The sequence below is a fragment of the Caretta caretta genome, chromosome 3, assembly GCF_965140235.1.
Source record: "Caretta caretta isolate rCarCar2 chromosome 3, rCarCar1.hap1, whole genome shotgun sequence".
In the NCBI taxonomy this organism is placed as follows: Eukaryota; Metazoa; Chordata; order Testudines; family Cheloniidae; genus Caretta; species Caretta caretta.
In genome coordinates this window covers 132838419-132862273 of record NC_134208.1, presented here as the reverse complement: position 1 = coordinate 132862273, position 23855 = coordinate 132838419, and the positions used below count along the sequence as shown (strand labels likewise).

Below are 23855 nucleotides of genomic sequence, written 5' to 3'. Positions count from 1 at the left end.
ACTACATTTTTACTACCTTGTAAATACCATAATACTGTACCTAAAGAACTAACACCTCTGTTCTGTGGTCAGATTTCACCATGTCTCTATGGCTGCAGCATAAAGTATTGATTAAACATTTTTTTCAATTTAAGTAAAGATTTCCTAAACTAACAAGTCTCATAAGTAGGTCCCTACCAAATTCACAGCCATGAAAAACACGTTCACAGGTAGTGAAATCGGGTCTCTGCTGGGACATCTGGTCTTTTGCATACTTTTACCCTATCCTATAGTACTATGGGGTAAAAGTATAAAAAAACCACACAGCGGTTCTCAAACTAGGGGTCTCGACCCAAAAGGGGGTCACAAGCCTATTTTAGGGGGGTTGTGGTATTGCCACCCTTACTTCTGCACTGCCTTTGGAACTGGACGGCCTGAGCTGGACAGAGCTGTACAGCTGGGCAGCTTGGCGCCCAGCTCTATAGGTAGCACTCCCACCAGCAGTAGCGCAGAAGAAAAGGTGGCATTACCGCAATCCCCTGCTTTTGGGTTGGGACCCCAGATTGAGAAATGCTGACTTAAAGGCTTTACATGTGTACATTTTGCCATTTTTAAATATGTATTCCTGCTTTGTCACAACACCATGAAATTTAAGATTTAAATATCTGAAACCATGAAATTCAAGATTTTTAAAATGCCATGACCATGAAATTTACCAAAATGGACCATGAGTTTGGTAGGGCCCTTCCCATAAGGATGGATGGAGTAAAGGCTCACCTAAGAGCATCCAACACATGAAGAGCCCAATCCAAAGTACATTGAAGTCAAAGGGAGTCTATTATCTTCACTCTGTATTGTCTGGATTTCAGAAGATTGAGTTTCACTGAAGTCAACATTCTGGAAGGGGATAAGCTATCACCAGGCATCCTTAACTCTGACTTAAGTGATTTTCTTGCCATTTAATTTCCAAGTTCTTTAAATAGAGAGAAATGTTTGTTGGTCAGAGTTAGTGGTCATTAAGGCAGTTGTAGTTCTCAACTAGAGTTGAAGCTAATATGCTACTGTATCTAGTTTATTATCAAAAGACCTAGCTTTTATATAGTGCTTTTCATCACTAGATCTCAAAGAACTTTATATCGTTACTCCCATTTTACAGATGGGAAACAGACAGAGAGGTGAAGTGAAGGTCACTTGGCAGGCCAGAGGCACAGCTAGGAACAATCCCAGTCCAGTGGTCTTTGCTACATGGTCGCTATGTGATTCCTCAGTGCTCCTCCCCCATCCTGTACATTTTGTTATAGTGGAACATGGATAATTGTCGTGCTTTGAACTGTTTCCAGTATGTAGTTGCTAACAGGGCTGGTGAGAGAACTCTCACCCGTCGTCTGTGTCCCAAAACCTTGACAGTTTAATTACAGGAGAGTTACATGAGATTTAAGCATGTGAGAGAAGATTGGTGTCTGTATCTCCTTGTTCACTGCACTGCCACACCATTTCCTGCAACATGTAGCCTTCCCCAACCAACATTTCCAGCCTCCCCCACCCATCCCATCCCATTAAACTGACAGGCACCCCTGCCCTATTCTCCCCCAGTCTACCTGTCACTCACCCCCATTTCCCCCTTCCCAGTGTTCTGCCATTCCCCCTCACCCAATTCCCCAATTGCAATTCTCCCCTTGTTGCTACCTATGCTTCTGCCCCTAATCACCCTCCCTTCCTAGAAAACATTTTCTTGTGTTCTTTCCTTTCTTTTCCAAAAATAATTGCACCATCTTCTGAATATTCTGCTGTACTCAGATTACATTTCCCCAAAATAATAACCCCCCTTTGATACAGGCAGACTGGAGCAATACACGTGCTTTTTTTTTTAACTTCAGATTTCTGCTGTGGGCTGGTGTCTGGGGTGGTGCTCAGATTCAATGGCAATGACGTGCCCTTGGAGCCACCGAGGCCCTGTGATGTAGACATAGTTTTCCAGATAGTTAGCCCCCCCCCGGCCCCTCCAGCACATGCTCAGAATAATCCCTTAGGAGTGGGAATAAGCACATGAGGCTTGCAACTCGCCTAACTGGAGAAGCAGAATCTTTTTCAAATAACGTTTTAATTATATTTCCTCCTAAGGGCTGGTGGGTGCCATGCATGCTGTTGGGGTAATCTGGAGCGTTGAACACTGTGGTATGATGATCTGAGCCCTAGTTTGTTCTCTATCTGTGAATAAAAAAAGGTTGCCAGAATCTCTAAACCTTAAGAAAAGCCTTTTTTTGGAGGTGGGGGGGAGGGGTGAGAAGCACTGTATCTTGAGACCCCTTGGACAAATAGCCCCAAACTTGGATGACTAACAGAACTCCACACACTCATGAAACACACCAAATTTTCAGTAACCCTGTAGCTTTTAGAGCACTTAGAAGAGTCAAGCTTTAAGCAAAAAGATGGTCTTAACTATAGGAGACCTATTGCTCTGCTGTAATGGTCATCCAGTTTTAAATTGTTCTTTTATCAATCCTATATTTGAAATTCACAAAAATAAAAATTTACATAGTGCTATTATCCGGAAAGATTCAAAATGTTTCAGAAATACCATAAACACAGGAATCTCTTCAACAATCACTCAGATGCTGCTACTAATGAGTTGGAGCATGGAAGATATTTACCACTACCCAAGAATTAAGACCAGGAAGTAAAGAACACCTTCTCCAAAAGAAACGGCAGTGGGAATTTAAACCATCAGCATGTAATCACTCAAACTGGAATTTGGGTAATATACCCCTATTCTTGCAAAGATAGTTATAAGATCTTTTAAAAAAAAAAGTATTAAGGATCTTGGTTTTATATCTTGCCTGAAAGAAAGCTGTCCAGCACCATGCTGGAGCATCAGCTGAATGCCAACTCAGAAGGAAGAATGCCACCAATCCAATCACCAACACCATTTCCTACAACATCTTGGATTTCATAACCAACTACCAATAAGGGCTCACTCTACTTACCTTGTGAAATCTGACAAGGTCACAGTTTAAAAAGATATGACTGTAGACAAAAGCAATAACCCACTCCCTTCAAGCTCTAGTTTTAGCAACAAGCATTTCATAGAATTTCTCTAGAGCATATATTGGGTCCTGTAGAAAGTAATAACCTTGTACAAATTGGAAGTGGACATATAATGTGATTGGGAATAGCTTCCTTCTGATGGAAGCCCATCTATTACACACTAGGTCATCTCCCTTTAATTATTTCTTTAAAAAGATGCAATCAAAAGGTTCAACTTTTCAGTTTAGGATCAAATAGTCAGTCTCAAATATATGATTAATTGTGGAAACTCTATGGAGAACCTATTCAGCTCAGAGAACTTATTTTGTGCAGATGCTGCAAACATATTGGACCAAATCATTTCTTATATAATAGCTCCATGGAAATCAATTAAACTACACCTGGGATGATTTTGTCACAGTGTGGTATGAACAGCTTTTCAGATGGTCCTTTTTGGGAACAGTTAAAAATTCAGTAAAGTTTTATAACAACTAATTTCTAGATATTTCTAAAAAAAATAGAAAAAAATAAGCTATAAAAGGCTTCCTTATTTTCCACTCTAACAGCTACTGTTAATATTAGATATTTAAATAAAGAAAAACGCTTTTCCACAAGGGGGTTACCGTGTACTTTTTATTGATTATATGGAGATTTCTGACACAGATTAAATTGGCCCAAACTGACAGAGTACAAAAATATATCTTAAAAAAAATTCAGTCAGAGAACACTTTGGAATGACCATTCATCATTAGCTAGGTAAAATCAAATCATGTTCTATGAATATGTGGGTTTGTCAGAGTCAGAAAGACCCCTGTTCATAAATATTTGATTATGCAAAGCCTGTATTATTTTAAGTACCCATCAATGGTTTCTGGTACCCGCATGATTATTAAGTTACAGGGTAGTTAACTGCATCCTGTACAATGACTGAATATATAGTTTATTGAACACTAACTGTAACAAAAACAATAGGATGAATTTCTTACCATATTTTGAGGTACATTCTGATAAATTATAATTGTATATTTTAATTTTCAGAACCCAAGTACAAGCCTTATATTTGGAAGAAATGTATTAAAAAACCAGAACTCTGTATAGGTTTCTCTTCATTAAAGGACAAGTCACTTATAAATATACTGTATAACCACGTTGCATGTGTATACTGAATGTCAGAGACAAGGTGGGTGAAGTAATAGCTTTCATTGGACCAACTTCTGTTGGTGAAAGAAACAAGCTTTTGAGCTTACACAGAGCTCTTCTTCAGCTCTGCATAGGCTCGAAAGCTTGTTTCTCTTACCAACAGAAGTTAGTCCACTAAAAGATATTACCTCAGCCCTTGCTCTCTAATATCCTGAGACCAACACAGCTACAACAACATTGCAAACATATAGTAAATGATTGTAGAAGCTCTGAGCCTGGCAAATATGCTTCATGCCTGTACTTCTGAAAAGAAAATTCCAGACTCCTTAAACTTCCCATCTGTTCTACTCAATTTGTTTATTTTATAAATAATGATGTTCACTCACAGGAAGCCCGAACCACTCTGCAAGTGAGTTAGTAAGAGTTTTAAAGGCTGAACCAGCAATCCTTAATCAAAAAAAACTCTCACTTAAGTCAATAGGAGTTTAGAAGCAAGCAGGGCAGGATCAGTCCAAAAACAAGAGATAAACCAAAGTTTTTTTTTCCTTACACATTTCTGATGTTTATTTTCAGTTCTAAAACTTCTGTTCATCATTTATTGCTCCAGTAAACAGCCACAATGCACAATATGATATACATGCAAAATATTTTTGCTGAATACTATTCAAATCATGCTTATATCTTCATTTCTGGCATTCTACAAAGTGCTGTACAAGTCCATTTTATCTTGTACAATGATTTTATTCAACCAGGCAAGCAAACCAGTTTAAGATTATTTAACAAATCTTTAAAATAGTGATTTCCCAATCAATTCTATTATTTTAGCTACATTCTTCTTGTTATACTTGAATACCCATTCCAGAGAATGTATTCCATGTTATTCAACATAACCACTGAGTCTATACATTCTGATTTTCACAGATTGTAGATTCCCCAGTTATATTTATGGCTTTGTAGTGGGGTCGTATTGGAAAAACCTGGGAGGTGGGCGGGTGCAAGCCCATCAAACATTGTTTTGATGTGTGTGTGAAGGGATTTTTTTATGTTAATGCCACATGGATGGTACCTCCCTAAGAAAATCATTCATGCTAGAAAGTTCTACTTAAAGTGAATTGGCAAAGACAATCTGGCATTTAAATCAAGAAAATATAGTTCTCCCGGTTTTATGTAGCCATATATTAGTTAGCTACATACACTTTTCCAAAAGTGTAATATGCACAGCAGTTTGAAAAGAGCTAAGAAAAGGAATTCAGCAAACCTAGCAGGCAAATCTGCCCTTCAGTGATGACAACAAGGCAAACTGAGGACTAGTCTCTTTTCCAAGCTGAACAGTCCCAATATTTTTCGTCTCTCCTCATATGGAAGCTGTTCCACACCCCTGATCGTTTTGTTGCCCTTCATTGTGCTTTTTCCAATTAAATATCACTTTTCTGGAATATGGTTTGGGTTGTCTTGGGCTACCATACAATAAAATGTTCCCTACCATGACAGCACTGCTTCAGAGACAGATTTGGTCAGCAGATCTTTTCAAATTCATCTATTTACTCTAATGAATTCCAGTGGTTAAAGCAAGTGGCTGGGAGTCAGGAAACCAGTGTTCTATTCCCTGCTCAGTCACTAGCTCACAATATGATCTTAAGCAAATGATTTCACTTCTCTAGGCTTGGTTTTAGCTGTAAAATGATAATAGTAATAGTTGGCTGTTTTTGTAAAGAGCCAATAAGTGCAAATCAATATTATCGTATCCTAAAATATAAATCAATATATCTAACTTTTCAGTTTACATCACTATTATGAAAAGCAATCTAAAATACTTCTGATATTCTCATTAAAAATCCTTTTGTGTTTTTTAAGTCTCCTACACAAATCCCTGACAGTTCACAGCACAGTAAGCCAAGCCAGATTTTTGCACTACATCTGCAATATCTTTTATACTTGGGCAGCTGGCAAAAAGTGAGAAAATCCATTAACATGCTAATGATGTGTCCTATTTAAAATTCCAGCCCTGATTATTGTGTGATTAAATCTCTTCCCTTGACGTCTGCTTCGTTATATCGGAGTTACAGTGAGAAATCAACAATATTAATAAAGTACAATATAGGTGACTAATTTAAACACAAGAAACACACATACTTACATTCTAGTCAGTGTTTCAAATTTCTTGTGAAAAACAGCTCCTTCTAAGCTACCAAAAGAGTGTTATTTCAATAAACAAAACTCAATTCTTAAAAGTCTCACAAATAAAAAATATAACAGTTCAAGAGAGAAAATATGCAGAAACAGTCAATGAAGAGATCAACACAGCAAGGCTTTGCCAAAGTCATAGGTTTCAAGAAGTGTGGAGGAGAATAGAGGGGGCTTTCGATGCAGGGGAAGTAGAAGGTTTTTCTAAAGATAGAAAGTAATATGAAAGAAAAGCACAGAGCAGGAGTGGGAAGAGAAGGCAACCAATGACATGCCACTGGTCTGATTGCCTATCTAGAAAAATTAAGCATCTGTTGTCTATGGTGAAAGACTATCAACTACACCACTGAAATAATTAAACTAGTATAAACTTTCAGAAAAGGAAACTGACTTGTCTTTGTTGTAGCGTTAGCTCAAATTAACACCTCTCCAGTTAAACGCAAGTGAGAGCAGTCACACAGAATGGTTGGATTAGCAGCACAGAGTGGCTGAGCCCCCACTGTGTTACTAAGTCAAGAGTCAGCAGAACTCAAGCTTCAACCCACACCCCCTGACAGGCCAGCTAGCTCCAGTTTAAATCACAACTGGACTTAAACTAGAGATTTTTAAGCATAGACAGGAGTCGGGTTGTGGTAACATTTGAGGTATACCTTGAGCTAGCACTGCAGTGAAGATGAGCCCTCTGAAGCACCTAATACCTGAATATACAACTCTGAAACGCAGGAGGGGAAAAAATGGTCTAGAAGTAACAAAATATTTTTGTTACAGATTCTGGTGAAATTGAACCAACTGGTTCAAGTATATTTCTATCTTTATTATATTATTATTACTATTACTATTAACAACAACTACTGCCTCATTTAAAAGAATAAATCTTTGCTTAAAAAAAACGAAAATGTTATGTTGCTTATTCTCTAATCAAATGACAAATTTTACATTAAAATAAGTTAAAATCATGACAGACTACGTTCTCTGAGGGTCACTTATGCATGTTTTACCTCATTTTGCTGTTTTTGCTATTGCTTTCTAAACTCAAATCAACAAGGACATGGGATACTAATGTTGCAAATTCCTAAATAGCCAGAATACTGGCATTTTGGATGAACTCTTTGATTTCCCAACAACAACCCAAAATCATTTAGCTTCTACTTACTTAGGAGCTGTGTATCAGTGCATGATTTGGGGTTTCAGAGAGATTCCTAAACTTCACAAAACCATACTAGTCAATTAGCAGCAGGGTTTGTTGAAGTCATGGGACTTCAATGACAGCCATTTTGCAACTATCATTCCTCCTTCATTTAGTGACTGGCTGCAGTGTTGCTGCTGCTATGCCTCAGGCTGACTGTTTTCTCTCTGCCACAACTATTTCCAGAAGGATATAATAAAAATTATCATCCATAATAATATTTTTAATAAGAGTCTCATTTCTCTGGTTCTCTCTACTTGCTCTTTGTGATGTAGATATTCTTCCTCTGAACTTCCCTGCCCATTATTCAGCAGCTCTCATCTATCCTTATTATTTCCAAGGTATTTTTCTCAAAATATTCCTGTTTATCATAAAAATGAGATGTGTGCATACTGGGGTATTTACCAATCCCTATTATCATCGATATTCCTTATACAGTCAGTATCTTCATCTTTATTCTACTATTCTTTCTCCCTCCATTTTTCTAAATAGGCATGATCACAGACTATATTTTGTGATGAGCACCAAAACAACCCAAAGTCAAAGTTACTCGACTAATTTCAACTGCCAGTTGCTAAAGGTTAAATTCAATAATAACCTTGAAAAAAAACCTGTCCTCATCACCAATTAGTCTCCCATAGAAAACAGGGTGCAACACTCAATAAAGAACAGCAGCAATCACAGACAAAGCCTTCTCAATGATAATGTGCCATCTGCAGTTTATACTATTCCATGTTTTATTTTCCAAGCATAAAAGTACTATATGAAAAGACAACTGGTTCATGAAACTCCATGTCCTTTTTTAAAATACAAGATGTTTACCACTTTTCACAGGTTTGTTTCCAACCAAAATTCACATGCTAGATGCTCTCAAATCTAAAGGAGTGTCTATCTTCCAAAAAGTAAAATGGTGTAGATTATATGAAGAATAAATAATTTTAATAGTTTATACAGATTTTAGCAATTTGTGCTCCATAGAGTTTTATTTCATACAGAATTAACTTCCTTCACTTATTCTTGTGGAATCACAACAAAACAAATTACAAATCTATATAGGTTTCAGAGTAACAGCCGTGTTAGTCTGTATTCGCAAAAAGAAAAGGAGTACTTGTGGCACCCTAGCGACTAACCAATTTATTTGAGCATAAGCTTTCGTGAGCTACAGCTCACTTCATCGGATGCATACTGTGGAAACTGCAGAAGACATTATATACACAGAGACCATGAAACAATACCTCCTCCCGAGATATTGTTTCATGGTCTCTGTGTATATAATGTCTTCTGCAGTTTCCACAGTATGCATCCGATGAAGTGAGCTGTAGCTCAGGAAAGCTTATGCTCAAATAAATTGATTACTCTCTAAGGTGCCACAAGTACTCCTTTTCTTTTTGCAAATCTGTACAGTAAATCTCTGACATATCTCAGTGCTTTACAATTTATTATCATCATAGTTTACAGTAAATTTCAGCATACTATGATGCCTTATTGCATACACAAAAAACAGTCTTTGAACGGCTGCCAGTTCTGTTGGTTCAACAAGCTCACATAAGCATTTGTCTGAAAGCTCACTGAAGAAGAACTCATTTGAAAAATGAACCATTTGGAAAATTATGGAAAGTTCCCTTTCTCTAACAGAGCAGGTAGCAATATGAAGGGCACAGCCTGGAGGATCAAAAAAACCTCTTCAATCCATTGGAAAGCCCAAATAATTAGAAAGCATGCATCATCTGTTTTTGGATCACTTTGTTTATGTTCACAGGTTTCAGAGTGGTAGCTGTGTTAGTCAGTAACAGCAGAAAGGAGGAGTACCTGTGGCACCTTAGAGACTAACAAATTTATTTGAGCATAAGCTTTCGTGGGTTAAAGCCCACTTCATCAGATACATGCAGTGGAAAATACCATAGGAAGATATAGTTAGATATAGATATAGATATACACATACAGAGAACATGAAAAAATGGGGGTTGCCATACCAACTCTTAACGAGACCAATCGATTAAGGTGGGCTATCATCAGCAGGAGAAAAAAAACTTTTGTAGGGATGGTCAGGATGGCCCATTTCAAACAGTTGACAAGAAGGTGTGAGTAACAGTAGGAGGAAAATTAGCATGGGGAAATAGTGTTTAGTTAGTGTAATGACTCATCCACTTCCAGTCTTTATTCAAGCCTAATTTAATGGTGTCCAGTTTGCAGATTAATTCCAGTTCTGCTGTTTCTCATTGGAGTCTGTTTTTGAAGGTTTTTTTGGTTGAATAATTGCAACTTTTAGGTCTGTAATTGAGTGTCCAGGGAGGCTGAAGTGTTCTCTGACTGCTTTTTGAATGTTATAATTCTTGACGTCTGGTTTGTGTCCATTTATTCTTTTGCATAGAGACTGTCTGGTTTGGCCAATGTACATGGCAGAGGGGCATTGCTGGCACATGATGGCATTTATCACATTTATAGATGTGCAGGTGAACGAGCCTCTGATAGTGTGGCTGATGTGATTAGGTCCTATGAAGGTGTCCCTTGAATAGCTATGTGGACAGAGTTGGCAATAGACTTTGTTGCAAGGATAGTTCCTGGGTTAGTGTTTTTATTGTGTGGTTGCTGGTGAGTATTTGCTTCAGGTTGAGGGGCTGTCTGTAAGTGAGGACTGGCCTGTCTCCCAAGATCTGTGAGAGTGAGGGATCATCCTTCAGGATAGGTTGTAGATCCTTGATGATGCGCTGGAGAGGTTTTAGTTGGGGCCGAAGGTGATGGCTAGTGGCATTCTGTTACTTTCTTTGTTGGGCCTGTCCTGTAGTAGGTGACTTCTGGGTACTCTTCTGGCTCTGTCAATCTGTTTCTTCACTTCAGCAGGTGGGTATTGTAGTTGTAAGAATGCTTGAAAGAGATCTTGTAGGTGTTTGTCTCTGTTTCTAGCAGGATAAATACTTGTCTAGTAGCATAGAGGACACATCTTCCTTCCCTTCCTACATATATTTTCAAGAGTACTGTTGCTTTAAATCTCTTTCGTGGCCTACAAAATCCATCTTTTTGTTTTTAAGATAGCTCTTCCTGTCTGGTCACCTTCAAAAAAAAACTCAGCATCCTTCCAAAAGAGCAATGCTGTTGTCTCTTCTACCAGCATGCTGCTCAGAAGATTTTGAGGTAGGAAGAGTTTCAAACTCTGGAACTATCTCTAATTCTTTCTCAAGAAAACAACTCTAAGCCCTGGTCTACACTATGGGGTTAGGTTGAATTTAGCCACGTTAGGTCGATTTTAAAATGAATGCATCTAAACAACCAACCCCGTTCCGTCGACCTAAACGGCTCTTAAAATCAATTTCTGTACTCCTCCCCAGCGAGGGGAGTCAAGCTAAAATTGACCTTGCTGGATCGAATTTGGGATAGCGCAGACTCAATTTGATGGTATTGGCCTCTGAGAGCTATCCCAGAGTGCTCCAATGTGACCGCTCTGGACAGCACTTTTAACTCTGATGCACTAGCCAGGTACACAGGAAAAGCCCCAGGAAATTTTGAATTTCATTTCCTGTTTGGTCAGCATGGCGAGCTCAGCAGCACAAGTGACCATGCAGTCCTCCCAGAATCCCAAAGGAGCTCCAGCATGGAGCGAACGGGAGACACTAGATCGGATTGCTGTATGGGGAGAAGAATCTGTGCAGGCAGAACTCTGATCAAAAATAAGAAATGCTAATATATATGCCAAAATCGCACAGGGCATGGTGGAGAGAGGCTACAACAGGGACACACAGCAGTGCCGCGTGAAAGTTAAGGAGTTCAGGCAAGCCTACCAAAAGACAAAGGAGGCAAATGGTCGCTCCAGGTCAGAGCTCCGTACATGCTGCTTCTGTGATCAGCTGCATGGCATTCTAGGGGGGGACCCTACCACTACCCCACCACTGTCCGTGGACACCTGCGAGGGGGGAGTCTCATGCAACAGGGAGGAGGATTTTGTGGAGGAGGAGGAGGAGAATGCACAGCAAGCAAGCAGTGAATCCGTTCTCCCCAGCAGCCAGGACCTTTTCATCACCCTGGAGCCAATACCCTCCCAAGGCGGGATCCCCGACCCTGAAGCCGGAGAAGGCACCTCTGGTAAGTGCACATTTGTAACTACAGTACAGGGTTTAAAAGCAATAGTGTTTAATGTTTGATTTGCCCTGAAGACTTGGGATGCATTCGCGGCCAGTACAGCTACTGGAAAAGTCTGTTAACGCATCTGGGGATGGAGCGGGAATCCTCCAGGGACATCTCCATGAAGCTCTCCTGGAGGTACTCTGAAAGCCTTTGCAGAAGGTTTCTGGGGAGGGCTGCCTTATTTCGTTTACCACACCAAGTGACTCGCAAGTAGTCTGGAATCATTGCAGCACAAAGCATGGCAGCGAATGGTCCTGGGTTTTGGCCGCATTCAAGCAACATTCGGTCTTTATCTTTCTGTGTTAGCCTCAGGAGAGTGATATCATTCACGGTCACCTGGTTGAAATAGGGGAATTTTTGTAAGGGAACAGTAAAAGGACTCAGTTCATACCGGGTTGTTTGCACTTGGCTAAAAGGGATCATCCCGGAGAATAGCCACGCAGCAAGGGGAGGGGTGAAGGAATCATCCCAGAGAATAGCCATGCGGTCGGGTGGGGGGAGGTGTGTGCTGCACATCCACCCGAAAAACCGAAGGCCCTCCTTTTAAATGTGAAACCCAGCTGCCATTCCTTGCTATTGGAAAGCATGGCGCTGCAGTTTGAAACCATTCCCACATGTTATGAAGGTGGAAGAAGCCAACCCCACCTACCAAAAGGCTTTCTATGGCTGCCTGGAAACTGAATTCTGTTGCCCAGCCATTTGTGATGTGTCACCAAAGTGGCTCAATATAAAAGGCAAAATGCAACCTTGTACTTAAAGCATATGTGCTGTCTGCTGTGAATTGCTTGATTCACTATGAAAGAGTCTCCCTTTTGTTCTCAGAAATGTATCCTCTTAAATTTTACTCTCCCTTTTTATCTCCCCCCAGGTGCAAATGTTTCCATGCTCCCCTTATCATCTTCATCCCTGAGGTTATCACAGATTAGAAGGCAAAAAAAACACACTCGCAATGACACGTTTTCCGAGCTCATGCAGTCCTCCCACACTGATAGGGCACAGCTGAATGCATGGAGGCATTCAGTGGCAGAGGCCAGGAAAGCATTAAGTGAGCGTGAAGAGCAGTGACAGGAGGCGTTGCTGAGGCTAATGGGGGAGCAAAAGGACATGATGAACCATCTGTTCGAGCTGCAGGAAAGCCAACAAGAGCACAGACCCCCACTGCATCCATTGTATAACCACCTGCTCTCCTCTCCAAGTTCCATATCCTCCTCACCCAAATGCCCAAGAACGCAGGGCGGGAGGGCTCCGGGCACCCAGCCACTCCACTCTAGAGGATGGCCCAAGCAACAGAAGGCTGTCATTCAAACAGTTTTGACTTGCAGTGTGGCTACAATAAGCAATGTGGCCTTGTCCTTCCCTCCTCCCACACCCCAGCCCACCCGGGCTAACTTGTCAGTTATCTCACTTTTTTTAATCAATAAAGAAAGAATGCATGGTTTTAAAACAATAGTTACTTTATTTCCTTTGCCAGCTGTGACCGAAGAGGGGAAGGTGGCTGGCTTACAGGGAATTAAAATCAACAAAGGGGGCAGGTTTGCATCAAGGAGAAACACACACAACTGTCACACCGTAGCCTGGGCAGTCATGAAACTGGTTTTTAAAGCCTCTCTGATGCACAGCACTCCTAGCTGTGCTCTTCTAATCGCCCTGGTGTCTGGCTGCTCAAAATCGGCCACCAGGCAATTTGCCTAAACATCCCACCCCGCCATAAATGTCTCCCCCTTACTTTCACAGATATTATGGAGCACACAGCAAGCAGCAATAACATGTTGGTTGCACTGAGGTCTAACCTAGTCAGCAAACAGCGCCAGCGAACTTTTAAATGTCCAAAGGCACAGTCTACCACCATTCTGCACTTGTTCAGCCTATAGTTGAACTGCTCATTACTACTGTCCAGGCTGCCTGTGTACAGCTTCATGAGCCATGGGTGCAAGGGGTAGGCTGGGTCCCCAAGGATAACTATTGGCATTTCAACATCCCCAACAGTAATTTTCTGGTCTGGGAAGTAAGTCCCTTCTTACAACTGCTTGAACAGCCTGGAGTTCGTAAAGATGCGAGCGTCATGCACCTTTCCCGGCCATCCCACGTTGATGTCGGTTGTCCCTTGTGATCCACCAGTGCTTTCAGCACCATTGAGAAGTACCCCTTGTGGTTTACATACTGGTTGGCAAGGTGGTCCAGTGCCAAGATAGGGCTATGTGTTCCATCTATTGCCCCTCCACAGTTAGGGAAAACCATTGCAGCAAAGCCATCCACTATGACCTGCACATTTCCCAGAGTCACTACCCTTGATTGCAGAATGTCAGTGATTGCATTGGCTACTTGGATCACAGCAGTCCCCACAGTAGACTTGCCCACTCCAAATTGATTCCCGACTGACCGGTAGCAGTCAGGTATTGCAAGCTTCCACAGGGCTATCGCCACTCACTTCTCAACTGTCAGGGCAGCTCTCATCTTGGTATTCCTGCGCTTCAGGATGGGGGAAAGCAACTCACGAAGTTCGAGGAAAGTGGCCTTATACATGCAAAAGTTTTACAGCCACTGGGAATCATCCCATACCTGCAACACTGTGTGGTCCCACCAGTCTGTGCTTCTTTGTCAGGCCCAGATTGTCTGCCATTGCTTTCACAGAGGGAGGGAGGGAAGGGCGACTGACAACATGTACCCAAAACCATCCTCGACAATGGTTTTGTCCCATCAGGCATGGGAGCTTAACCCAGAATTCCAATGGGCAGCGGAGACTGCGGGAACTGTGGGATAGCTACCCACAGTTCACCGCTCTGTAAGTCAATGCTAGCCACGGTATTGAGGACACACTCTGCCGACTTAATGCGCTTAGTGGAGACATACACAATTGACTGAAAAAATCGATTTCTAAAAATTGACTTCTATAAAATCGACCTAATTTCGTAGTGTAGACATACCATTATGTTTAGCAGGCAGAGGCAACTACCGTTTGTGTGTATTTGTAATCAATTAAACACTACGCCATCTTTTACTTAAGCAACATAGCCACTGTATCTGGTAACTTACTGGACGGCTTCAGGAAGGGAAGGCAGAAGACAGAGGATCTACAGAACTTAGAAGCAGCACTACTTTGTCAGTTGCATTCACTTAATCACAGATCAAATTTCCTGATTCCACTTTGAAACAGTAAGCCAGAAAGGCTGCTTATGTTGACTTGTTAGCTGTACTCGCTAAACCACTTATTTAAATAAAGACTTCTTGCTTTCAAAACCTTGTGCCCTCTATGAGTTACACACTTTCCCAACAAACATACTGAATAAATACCCAATTCTGTTAAAGGCAGAGGTTCCTACTGTTGTGGACACCCTATATTTTCCATAGATGGAAAGTACAAGAACATTTATGTACAAGATATTTGATTATGTACATGATGTACATGCACAAGGCATTATTATTATTAATTAGGTTTCAGCACAAGAGACTTTTTGAGAATCAGGGCTACGAGAGATATCAAAAGCACCCTACAAAACTAATATACACAAAGCTAGAAAAAATGTCACTCACGAATGACAAGACAGAGCCTGACAGCATGTACAAACTACTGTTTATCAAGGTCCTGCCAAAATTTCCCTCCTAAAAATGGTATGTTCTGCATGTCACACACATCACAGTGCTGTTCATCCAATCCAGCAGAATACTGGTCTGTCCACAATATAGCACAAGCAAAGCTTCAATCACCCAACAGCTGGTGAACTACTTACCAAAGGCAGACTTCCCCTGCTCCAGTTCTTGTTTCAATCTGTTGAAATCTTCTTTAATTCCCTCTAATTTTCGGACATTTCTGGCATTCAGCACCAACAGCTCATTGAGAAGTCCCTCCAGCCCTTCTCTCTCAGATGTTAATGATCTGATTTCTTCTGCAAGATCCTTAGCAGTACAGAAATTACTTCCTGCAGATTCATTTGGAGGAAGGGTAAGAGAGAAGGAAACAAACATTTGCAACATCAGTAGATTGCACAGAAAACACAGGAAATTAAGCAACTAAAGACCAAGCAGCAGCTAAAACAACAGTATTAAAAGAGAGGAGAGTTTTGCATTCTGTTTAATTTTTCTGCTCCACTAAATACCATTACAGGAAACGTTCTTAATAACCCATTGGAACAAGATGTTCACAATTATGGTTTACCTAGATTATTTTACACAGAAAACATTCCCTCATTTTTAGTTTTTAATTATTTTTTACATTTGTGGGGAAAACCCATGTCTGATATTTAAGTTGAAGAAAATTTCACACTTGTAATTCATGGGTCATTACCTTGTAGTCCATCAGATCATCATCAGGCTTTATAATGTACCTCAATTTATAATTGCCAGATGATACAGTACATTTAAATGGGTACCATAAATCTGTTAGACTCCAGAAAACATCTTTCTTGCACAACGAAAAATACCATATACCATTATTTCCTTACGGTTTTTATATATAGGACAAACTGTGTTTGTAAATGGTATGCACTTATTAAAAATAATATATCAAGAAAGAAAATGCTGAGGTTGCATAGATAAGTGCTTAAAAATCAGGACTCTCGACTTCTTTCTCTCCCTGAAACGTGTAGTTTAGGAGCCATGCAGGGTTCCTGATACTCCCATCTTATTTTGCCCTACAGTTCCTGAGTAGTGTGTGATTCCCGTTAGAGAATCAGAACTGGGAGTCAGGAGTCCTGAGTTAAATTCCCAGCTCTACCGCTGGTTTGCTTATATTATTAGTCCTTAAACTCTCTGTGCCTCGTTTTGTGAAGATCAAGATAATAGCACTTCCCTACCTCACAAGGATAATTACATTGATGACACTAGAAAGTTGTACCATTTTAACTATATCAGTATAGTTAAAATCGCACAATCCCCCTAGTGTGGATGCAGTTATAGCAGTATAAAGGAGCTTTCTACCACTTTTGCTATTCCAGTATGGGAAGGGGAATAACCATACCAGTATAAGTAATTTTTACACAATTTAAATTGTGTTCACAGTAGGGATTTCACTGGTATAGCTATTTCAGTAAAAAAAATACACACACCCCCAACCAAAATAGTTATACTAGTAAAACATTTAAATGTAGACTAGCCCTAAGGTGGCAGAGGCCATATGAGTACCTGTAAACACAGATCTATAAAATAACCTTTAGGGGCTCTGACGTAAGCAGCAAGGGCATTCAAGGGTTACGGATGAAACACTGCTTCTAGAAATTAATGTGAAGCACATCCACTTGTGCATATATTATCCATCTACCACCTCAAAACTCAAAAGAGAATGCACAGATTATAGGTATCCCAGACCATAACAGCTCCATCTATTGTCCACATACCAAAATGCTTTATGAAATTTTTGGTTGAAAAGGACAATAAACTGCTGCCTTTACACAACAGATGATTTTCTAAGGTAAACAGTTTTGTTTTTCTTTAAGAAATATCCCAAAGCACCAATCGGCAAATTTTCAGCTTCAGACATAAGTATAGTGTATTTTTTAATTCAATCCTGTGAGTCAGAAGAACTCTCAATGTATCATTTTTTCCCTCATCATAAATGAAAGAAACCAAACAATCTTCTCTTTACTTATAACAAAATCTCCATTTCTATTGCCTAGGTTAGATCCTATTTGCCAAAATTCAACCTACGGTGAATTTTTACAAATAAATAATTATAAATAACCCCTAAGAGCAGGGTGTATAAGCGTCATCCTTCCCCTGCCCCCACCCTGAGCCACTATAAATGTTTTATAAACCTAATCTGTGATTTGCTTCCACAGGGGTGGGGGGAAATGAGGAAAAAGTTGACATATAATAATGGATGAATGGCAAATATTGAGATGCCTCTAAGGCAGCGCGGCTGACAACAAAACAATGGTCTCTCCAAAGAAAATAGAACTCATTACAAGCCTTAGTGCACAGGATCCTTAATAAAACATAAAAAAGATGATATTCTTAATTAAAATCTGGAGCCTTCTTTCTACTTCTGAAAAAAGCTAGGGAGAAGGTATGATGCTATACATGAAAGTTTTATACATGTTGAATAATTATGAATTCCCAGAGGGGAGGTTAATATCAAAACTCAGGCTATGATGAAAAGGCATCAAGTATATGCCCATAAGGTATATCTCTCTGATGTAGATTTTCCTGACAGCAGAAATATGCCTGTGAGTCTGTGATGAAAAATCATCAAAGCATATACGGATCTGTGCACCACCTCCTGAAAGTGCCATCAGTGAACTCCTGACCGCAATCACAGTAACTAAAATAGGCACTTTCTAAATGCCACAAGAAAGTTAATTTTAAAAATATATCTATATCCCTACCTGCCAACATTATAAAAAATGCCCTTCTGCTTTTTAGAAACCACAAGTCACTTTGGTTACTATAGAAATATCCTTTAGACACCTGTAAAAATATTTCAGTTTGTTAATATCATAAATTTGATAAAATGCCTCATTCTGATGACAAAGTAATTTTACCACCTAAACAGAGCACAATAATTCATCACTTTCCTGAATACCTGGGGTTAAATTTCTACAGCTGTACCACCGTAGACAGTGTTCTTTTGGATCTCACTGAAGATCCAGGGAATAGGTGGTCAGGCCTAATGGCTAGAATCAGGTGCCTGGAACTGGAGCCAGGGTCAGAGCCAGAGACAGCGTCAGGGGCAGGGCATAGTAGTAGGGATCTGAAGCGAGTCAGGAAAGTGGGAACCATGAACAGACAGGAGTCTGGGACAAAGTGGGCAGGAACAGGCTGGGGGTCAGGGTTCAGCAGTCAGGCAAATAGGCAGGGTTCGTAGTAGCCAGGGATTCACCAAGTTGCTCAAGCAACTTCCTGTACCTCTATCTGCTTTAAATAATGCATCCCAGCCAATCGTTGGGGCTGGACATCTCCCTCGATCAGCTTTGTGGGCAGAGCCTTTGTGAGCTAGAGCTTCGCCAGCGCCCTTCTCCACTAGTTTGGGTAAGCTACTGGGTGGTGGCCACAGTCTGAGCATGGCCTAGGGACTCACAGGCCCTGGTTCAGGGCCCATGATCTTACACCCTTAACCAATAACCCTTATCAGAATTTGTAAGGAAAACCTAGAATGCTAAAGAAAGTAGTGCTGGTTGTGCAGAAAGTGGTAGTCATTAACAAAATAATAAATAAATCTTTCAGTTGAGACCTAAACCCAAGGTTTAATGACCCCAGGTGTGGTCATTAAAGATCCCATGGCATTTCTGACAAGAATAGATATTTACTTCCAGCGCCTGGGCCAAATTTCAGTTTAGATAAGTAATTTACCTAGGCAAAATTCCCTGGCAATATGCACTAAATGTGATATTCTTCATTTTGTCCCAACTATTGTGGAGTGTTAATGAGAGCTGAAAGACTACTGAGTTCCTCATCAGCAACGACTGCATTTCTCTAGTGTGTATGTATAAATATGCACACCCACATAATATTATACCAGATGGGTGAAATTAACAGCTTCATACATTTCATGAAAACATTGGCAGGTTCATGGAATTTTACTGTGCTACTTTTAAGATGTTAAATTTTTTAATTTGAATAAATATATGAAATCAACACTCACTCATAGAATTTATTAATTCAGTAGAAAAAGTAGTATCCAACCATGTGAAAGGAAACCAGGATTATAATAAAACCTGTAATTAACTAAGTGCTCTTTGCCGAATCAATTCTGTGACTTATTACTTTCCATTACCAGGAGCATCAGATATAAAAGGATTTATCCCCAAAATCATTCATGAATTTTCCACTTTGGAACACGGACTAATCATAGTTATCAATCGCTCATGACACTCTATGAATGGTCTCAGTCTCTCCCCTGTGCTGACCCTGAATTATGTGACCAAACTCAGTCCCCTTCTGGGGTTTGGCTTTTTTGGTAGTCAAAAAGCAACATCACAATAAACCTTCGCCTAAACTTCCTCTCTGAGTTTGGAGGTCCCTAATGTTTTCCTCTGGGACTGCCTCCCTCCTATATCCCCAATTCTCACTCCGTTGAGAGACACTCCCATCTCCCTTATATCCAGAGGTGTTTAATAAGCAGTACAGACCAAAATGAGCCATTGGAACACCAGCAGTTTTATGCAAGATTCTAACACCAGCAGGGTGGGCCAACAGAAAAATCCTGCCATTCCGTTACACACCACAGTCACAATGATCTGTTTTGAGAAGCAGTGTAGTAGTGAGGAGGAAACAGAGCTTGGTTTGTGATCATTTAAATCCACAATGGTGTACTGGGTTTTATTTTGTGCAGTGAGACATCAATACTGCAACATGAGGCACATATAATGATTTTATATAAAGCATTACATGGTCAGTAGACAAAATGAGGGCTACTTGGTAGAAGTCTGAGAGCTCTTGCAGGATCTAACCTCAAGAGTCTGCAAAGAAATCTCACAACTTAAACCAATATAAATGACTTCAGCAATCCAGACAAAAAGGATCCCAAACATTGGTGGAGGAATAACCAGTGCAACCAGGGAAGTGCACAGGGGCTCCCCATAATTTGGGGATTAGTGCTGCTGCAGGGGTCCAGAGTGTTGCTCCAACACCTGGAATCCCAGGTCAGAGCAACGCTCCATCATTTGGTAGATGGGGTCACAATGCAACTGAAATTTGGCCCACCCACACCTCCATAATGCCAGACAGACACATTTCTGTCTGGCCACATTTCAGTGGTGTTGTGACCCCATGTGCATGGCCAAAATGCCTATCAAATTTGGCCCACCCATCAACATTCCCTTTACACTGCACACACAAAGTAGATGTTTGCAGAAGCCTCAGCAGTCTTGTTCTGAGCTGGCTTTCTGTCCACTTGAGTATGCTGGTGAAAGCACTCTGTCTTCTATCCACCCAATCTGCCTTCTCATACTTATTAAACATTACACTCAAATTTTAGAGACCCTCGTTCAGTACGGACCAGACAGGAATGGGCCATCTCCTGAATCACAAATACTTCTTGCAATATAGTCTGAGGCCTCCCATCCACACAGTGATCTTGCATTAGTCAGCTTGTGAAAACTGACAGGATCACCAGGCAATATAACATACCTGCATACGAGGGTGACCAGGTGTCCGGTTTTCGACCAGAACATCCGGTCGAAAAGGGATCCTGGCAGCTCCGGTTAGATTTGCTGACCGGGCCATTGACTGTCCAGTTGGTGGTGCCACGCAGCAGGGCTGGCAGGTTCCCTGCTAGCCTCCACACTGCGCAGCTCCTGGGAAGCAGCCGGCATGTCCCCACTCTGGCTCCTACGTGTAGGGGCAGCAAGGGGGCTCCGAATGCTGCCTCCGCCCCACGCGCCACCCCCACAGCTCCCATTAGCCAGGAAACACTGCCAATGGGAGCTGTGGGGGCAGCGCCTGCAGAGCTGCCTGCCTGTGCCTCCATGTAGGAGCCGGAGGTGGGGACATGCCGCTGCTTCTGGGAGCTGCTTGAGGTAAGCGCTGCCCAGAGCCTGCACCTGTGACCCCCTCCCAGGCTCCAACCCGCTGCCCCAGCTCCCGCCCTGATCCCGCTCCTGCTCTCAGAACCCCTCGATCCCAGCCCAGAGCACCCTCTTGCACCCCAAACCCTTCATCTCCACCCCAGAGCCTGCACCCCCTGCCCAGAGCCCATACATCCAGTGGTGAGCTGGAGCCGGTTCGCACCGGTTCACTAGAACCGGTTGTTAAATTTAGAAGCCCTTTTAGAACCGGTTGTTCCGCAAGGGACAACCAGTTCTAAAAGGGCTTCTAAATTTAACTGGCCAAAAGTGGCACCTTAGACGCCGACTCCATGGGTGCTCCAGCCCTGGAGCACTCAAGGGGAAAATTTGGTGGGTGCAAAGCACCCACCGGCAGCTCCCCACCCCACCCCCAGCTCACCTCCATTCGGCCTCCACCTCCTCCCCTGAAGGCGCCGCCCCGCTCTGCTTCTCTGCCCCCCCAGGCTTACCACGAATCAGCTGTTCGCATAGGAAGCCGGGGCGCGCTGAGAAGCAGGCGGCGGCTTTGCACTTAGGCCCAGGGAGGTGGAGGTGAGCTGGGGCAGGGGAGCGCGAGGAGGGCCGCCCGCGCCGCAGCAGGTAACCGGGGGCGGTGGGGGCGCACAGGGGAACCGCACAGGGGAACAAGCTATTTGGATGGGTAGGAAAAAAATCATGGGGATTTGCTGGGCCAATTCTCAGTTACAAGGACTCAGTCTTATTGATTCCCATGGCACCTATCCCACGTCCTCCCAACTTAAGACAATGCTTCCTTAAGACAATCCTTCTCCATCTGAAGAATGATCTGACAACATGGAGTTTCAGAAGCTCATCTCACACCTCTTATTGGTAGCAGTGAATGGGACTCCTCACATGGTGGTGTTCTATCTCATTTACCAATAGTGCTTTATCTGTTTCTGGATGCTTCATAGATTCCAACGCCAGAAGGGACCACTGTGATCATCTATACTGACCTTCTGCATAACACAGGCCACAGAATTTCCCCCAAAACTCTTGGAACATATTTTTAGAAAAACATCCAATCTTGGTTTAAAAATGGTTAGTGATGTAGAATCCATCTCGAAACTTGGTAAATTGTTTCAATGGTTAATTACCCCCACTTTTAAAAATGTATGCCTTATTTCCAGTTTGAGTTTCTCTAGCTTCAACTTCCAGCCACTGGATCTTTCCCTGCTAGAGTGAAGAGTCCATTATCAAATATTTGTTCCCCATGTAGATACTTGTAGACTGTGATCAAGTCACCTCTTAACCTTCTCTTGTTAAACTAAATAGATTAAGCTCCTTGAATTGGTCACTGTAAGGCAGGTTTTCTAATCCTTTAATTATGGTTCTTCCCTGAACCCTCTCCAACTTGTCAACATCCTTCCTGAATTGTGGACACCAAAACTGGACACAGTATTCCAGGCCACATACCAGTACCAAACACAGAGGTAAAATAAGAAATTATTACTAATCTTCCCATAACTGTTGTTCTTTTAAATGTGTGGCACATGTCTATGCCACTGTAGGTGTGTGCGCACTCCAGTACACCATTGTTGGAGAGCTTTTTTCCCCAGCGGCAATGGTACCCCTCAGGGATGCACAAGCACCCTCTGCTGCCTCACGCCTTGTGTGCAGGGATAAAGGGAGGAGCCAGCCCCAACCCCCTCAGATCCTTCCTACCTACTCATATATAAAAATAAAGAGTGGAAGGAGGACGGATCATGGAACGGACATTTGTTTAGTAATGCTTAGTAAACATTTCTACTTCTTTGACTGATTTGCACACGTCCATTCCACTGTACGTGACTCACAAGCAGTCCCAACTAGAGGTGGGTTCAGAGATATTTTTGAACAGGGACTGGTGGATTGCTCGTCCAAATTTAGCACGGTCTCTAGATTGTTGAGAGATAGCATAGTCAAAGGCAAATACATGACATGCTGACCAGGTTCCCACTTTGCAAATGTCTAATATGGGAACATTAGTGAGAAAGGCCAGAGTGATTCCTTGGGACCTAGTTGAATGATCCAACACTCCATCTGGCAGCTTTATGTTAGCCAACTGGTAACACAGGCAAATATAACTGGATATCCAAGACAATATCCTCGGGGTGGAGACAAGACTGCCCTTCATTCTGTTGATAAATGCAATGAACAACTGAGTCAAAGATCCGAAAGGTTTAGCCTGTACCAGATAAAACGCTAAAGGTCTTCTAACATCCAGAGGTGTTCAGTCCCTCCTCAACCTTACTACCATGAGGCTTTGGGAAGAAGGTCAATAAGAAGATTGCTTGGTTAATATAAAAAGTGAAAACCATGCTTCTAAGAAACCTTGAGTGAGAACAAAGGTAGACTTTGTCCACATAGAAAACCGTATACAGAGGATCTGATACTATAGTCCTTATCTCTCCCACTCTCCTGGATGATGTAATGGCTACTAAAAAAGCTACCTTCATGAAATGTGCTACAGAGAGCAGGTCACCAGAGGCTCAAAGAAGGGGACCCATCAGCTTTGTTAAGACTAGATTCAAGTTCCATGGGGCACACCAACGAAAGGTGTCATTTTGGGAGAAGGGAGCAGTAAGTTTAGACCTCCAAGAGTTGCTTAGAGAAGCCACCCTGGATCAGCTGCTAGTACAACCAAGAATAATTGGTCCTTCAGTGGCTAGAAAGGCTGGGAGCAGGCAGAAGCCAAATCAAGACCCAATGGGCTATGTAAAAATGGCTGGCTGCTTCCTTGAGGTGGC

At 41.8% G+C, this 23855-nt stretch overlaps 1 protein-coding gene across 7 annotated transcripts in view; it reads right to left on the bottom strand.

The window, feature by feature from the left end:
* DISC1 (DISC1 scaffold protein) overlaps nt 1-23855 on the bottom strand; it is a 352964-nt gene that overhangs the window by 147791 nt on the left and 181318 nt on the right. For all 7 annotated transcript variants that reach the window (XR_012667726.1, XR_012667727.1, XM_075126899.1 and 4 more), the window contains one exon: nt 15361-15549. Coding sequence is in view for 5 of the 7 variants with exons in the window: in XM_075126899.1 (XP_074983000.1) it covers nt 15361-15549 (189 nt within the window). In the remaining 2 variants the exon portion in view is untranslated. The remainder of the gene's footprint in view (nt 1-15360; nt 15550-23855) is intronic.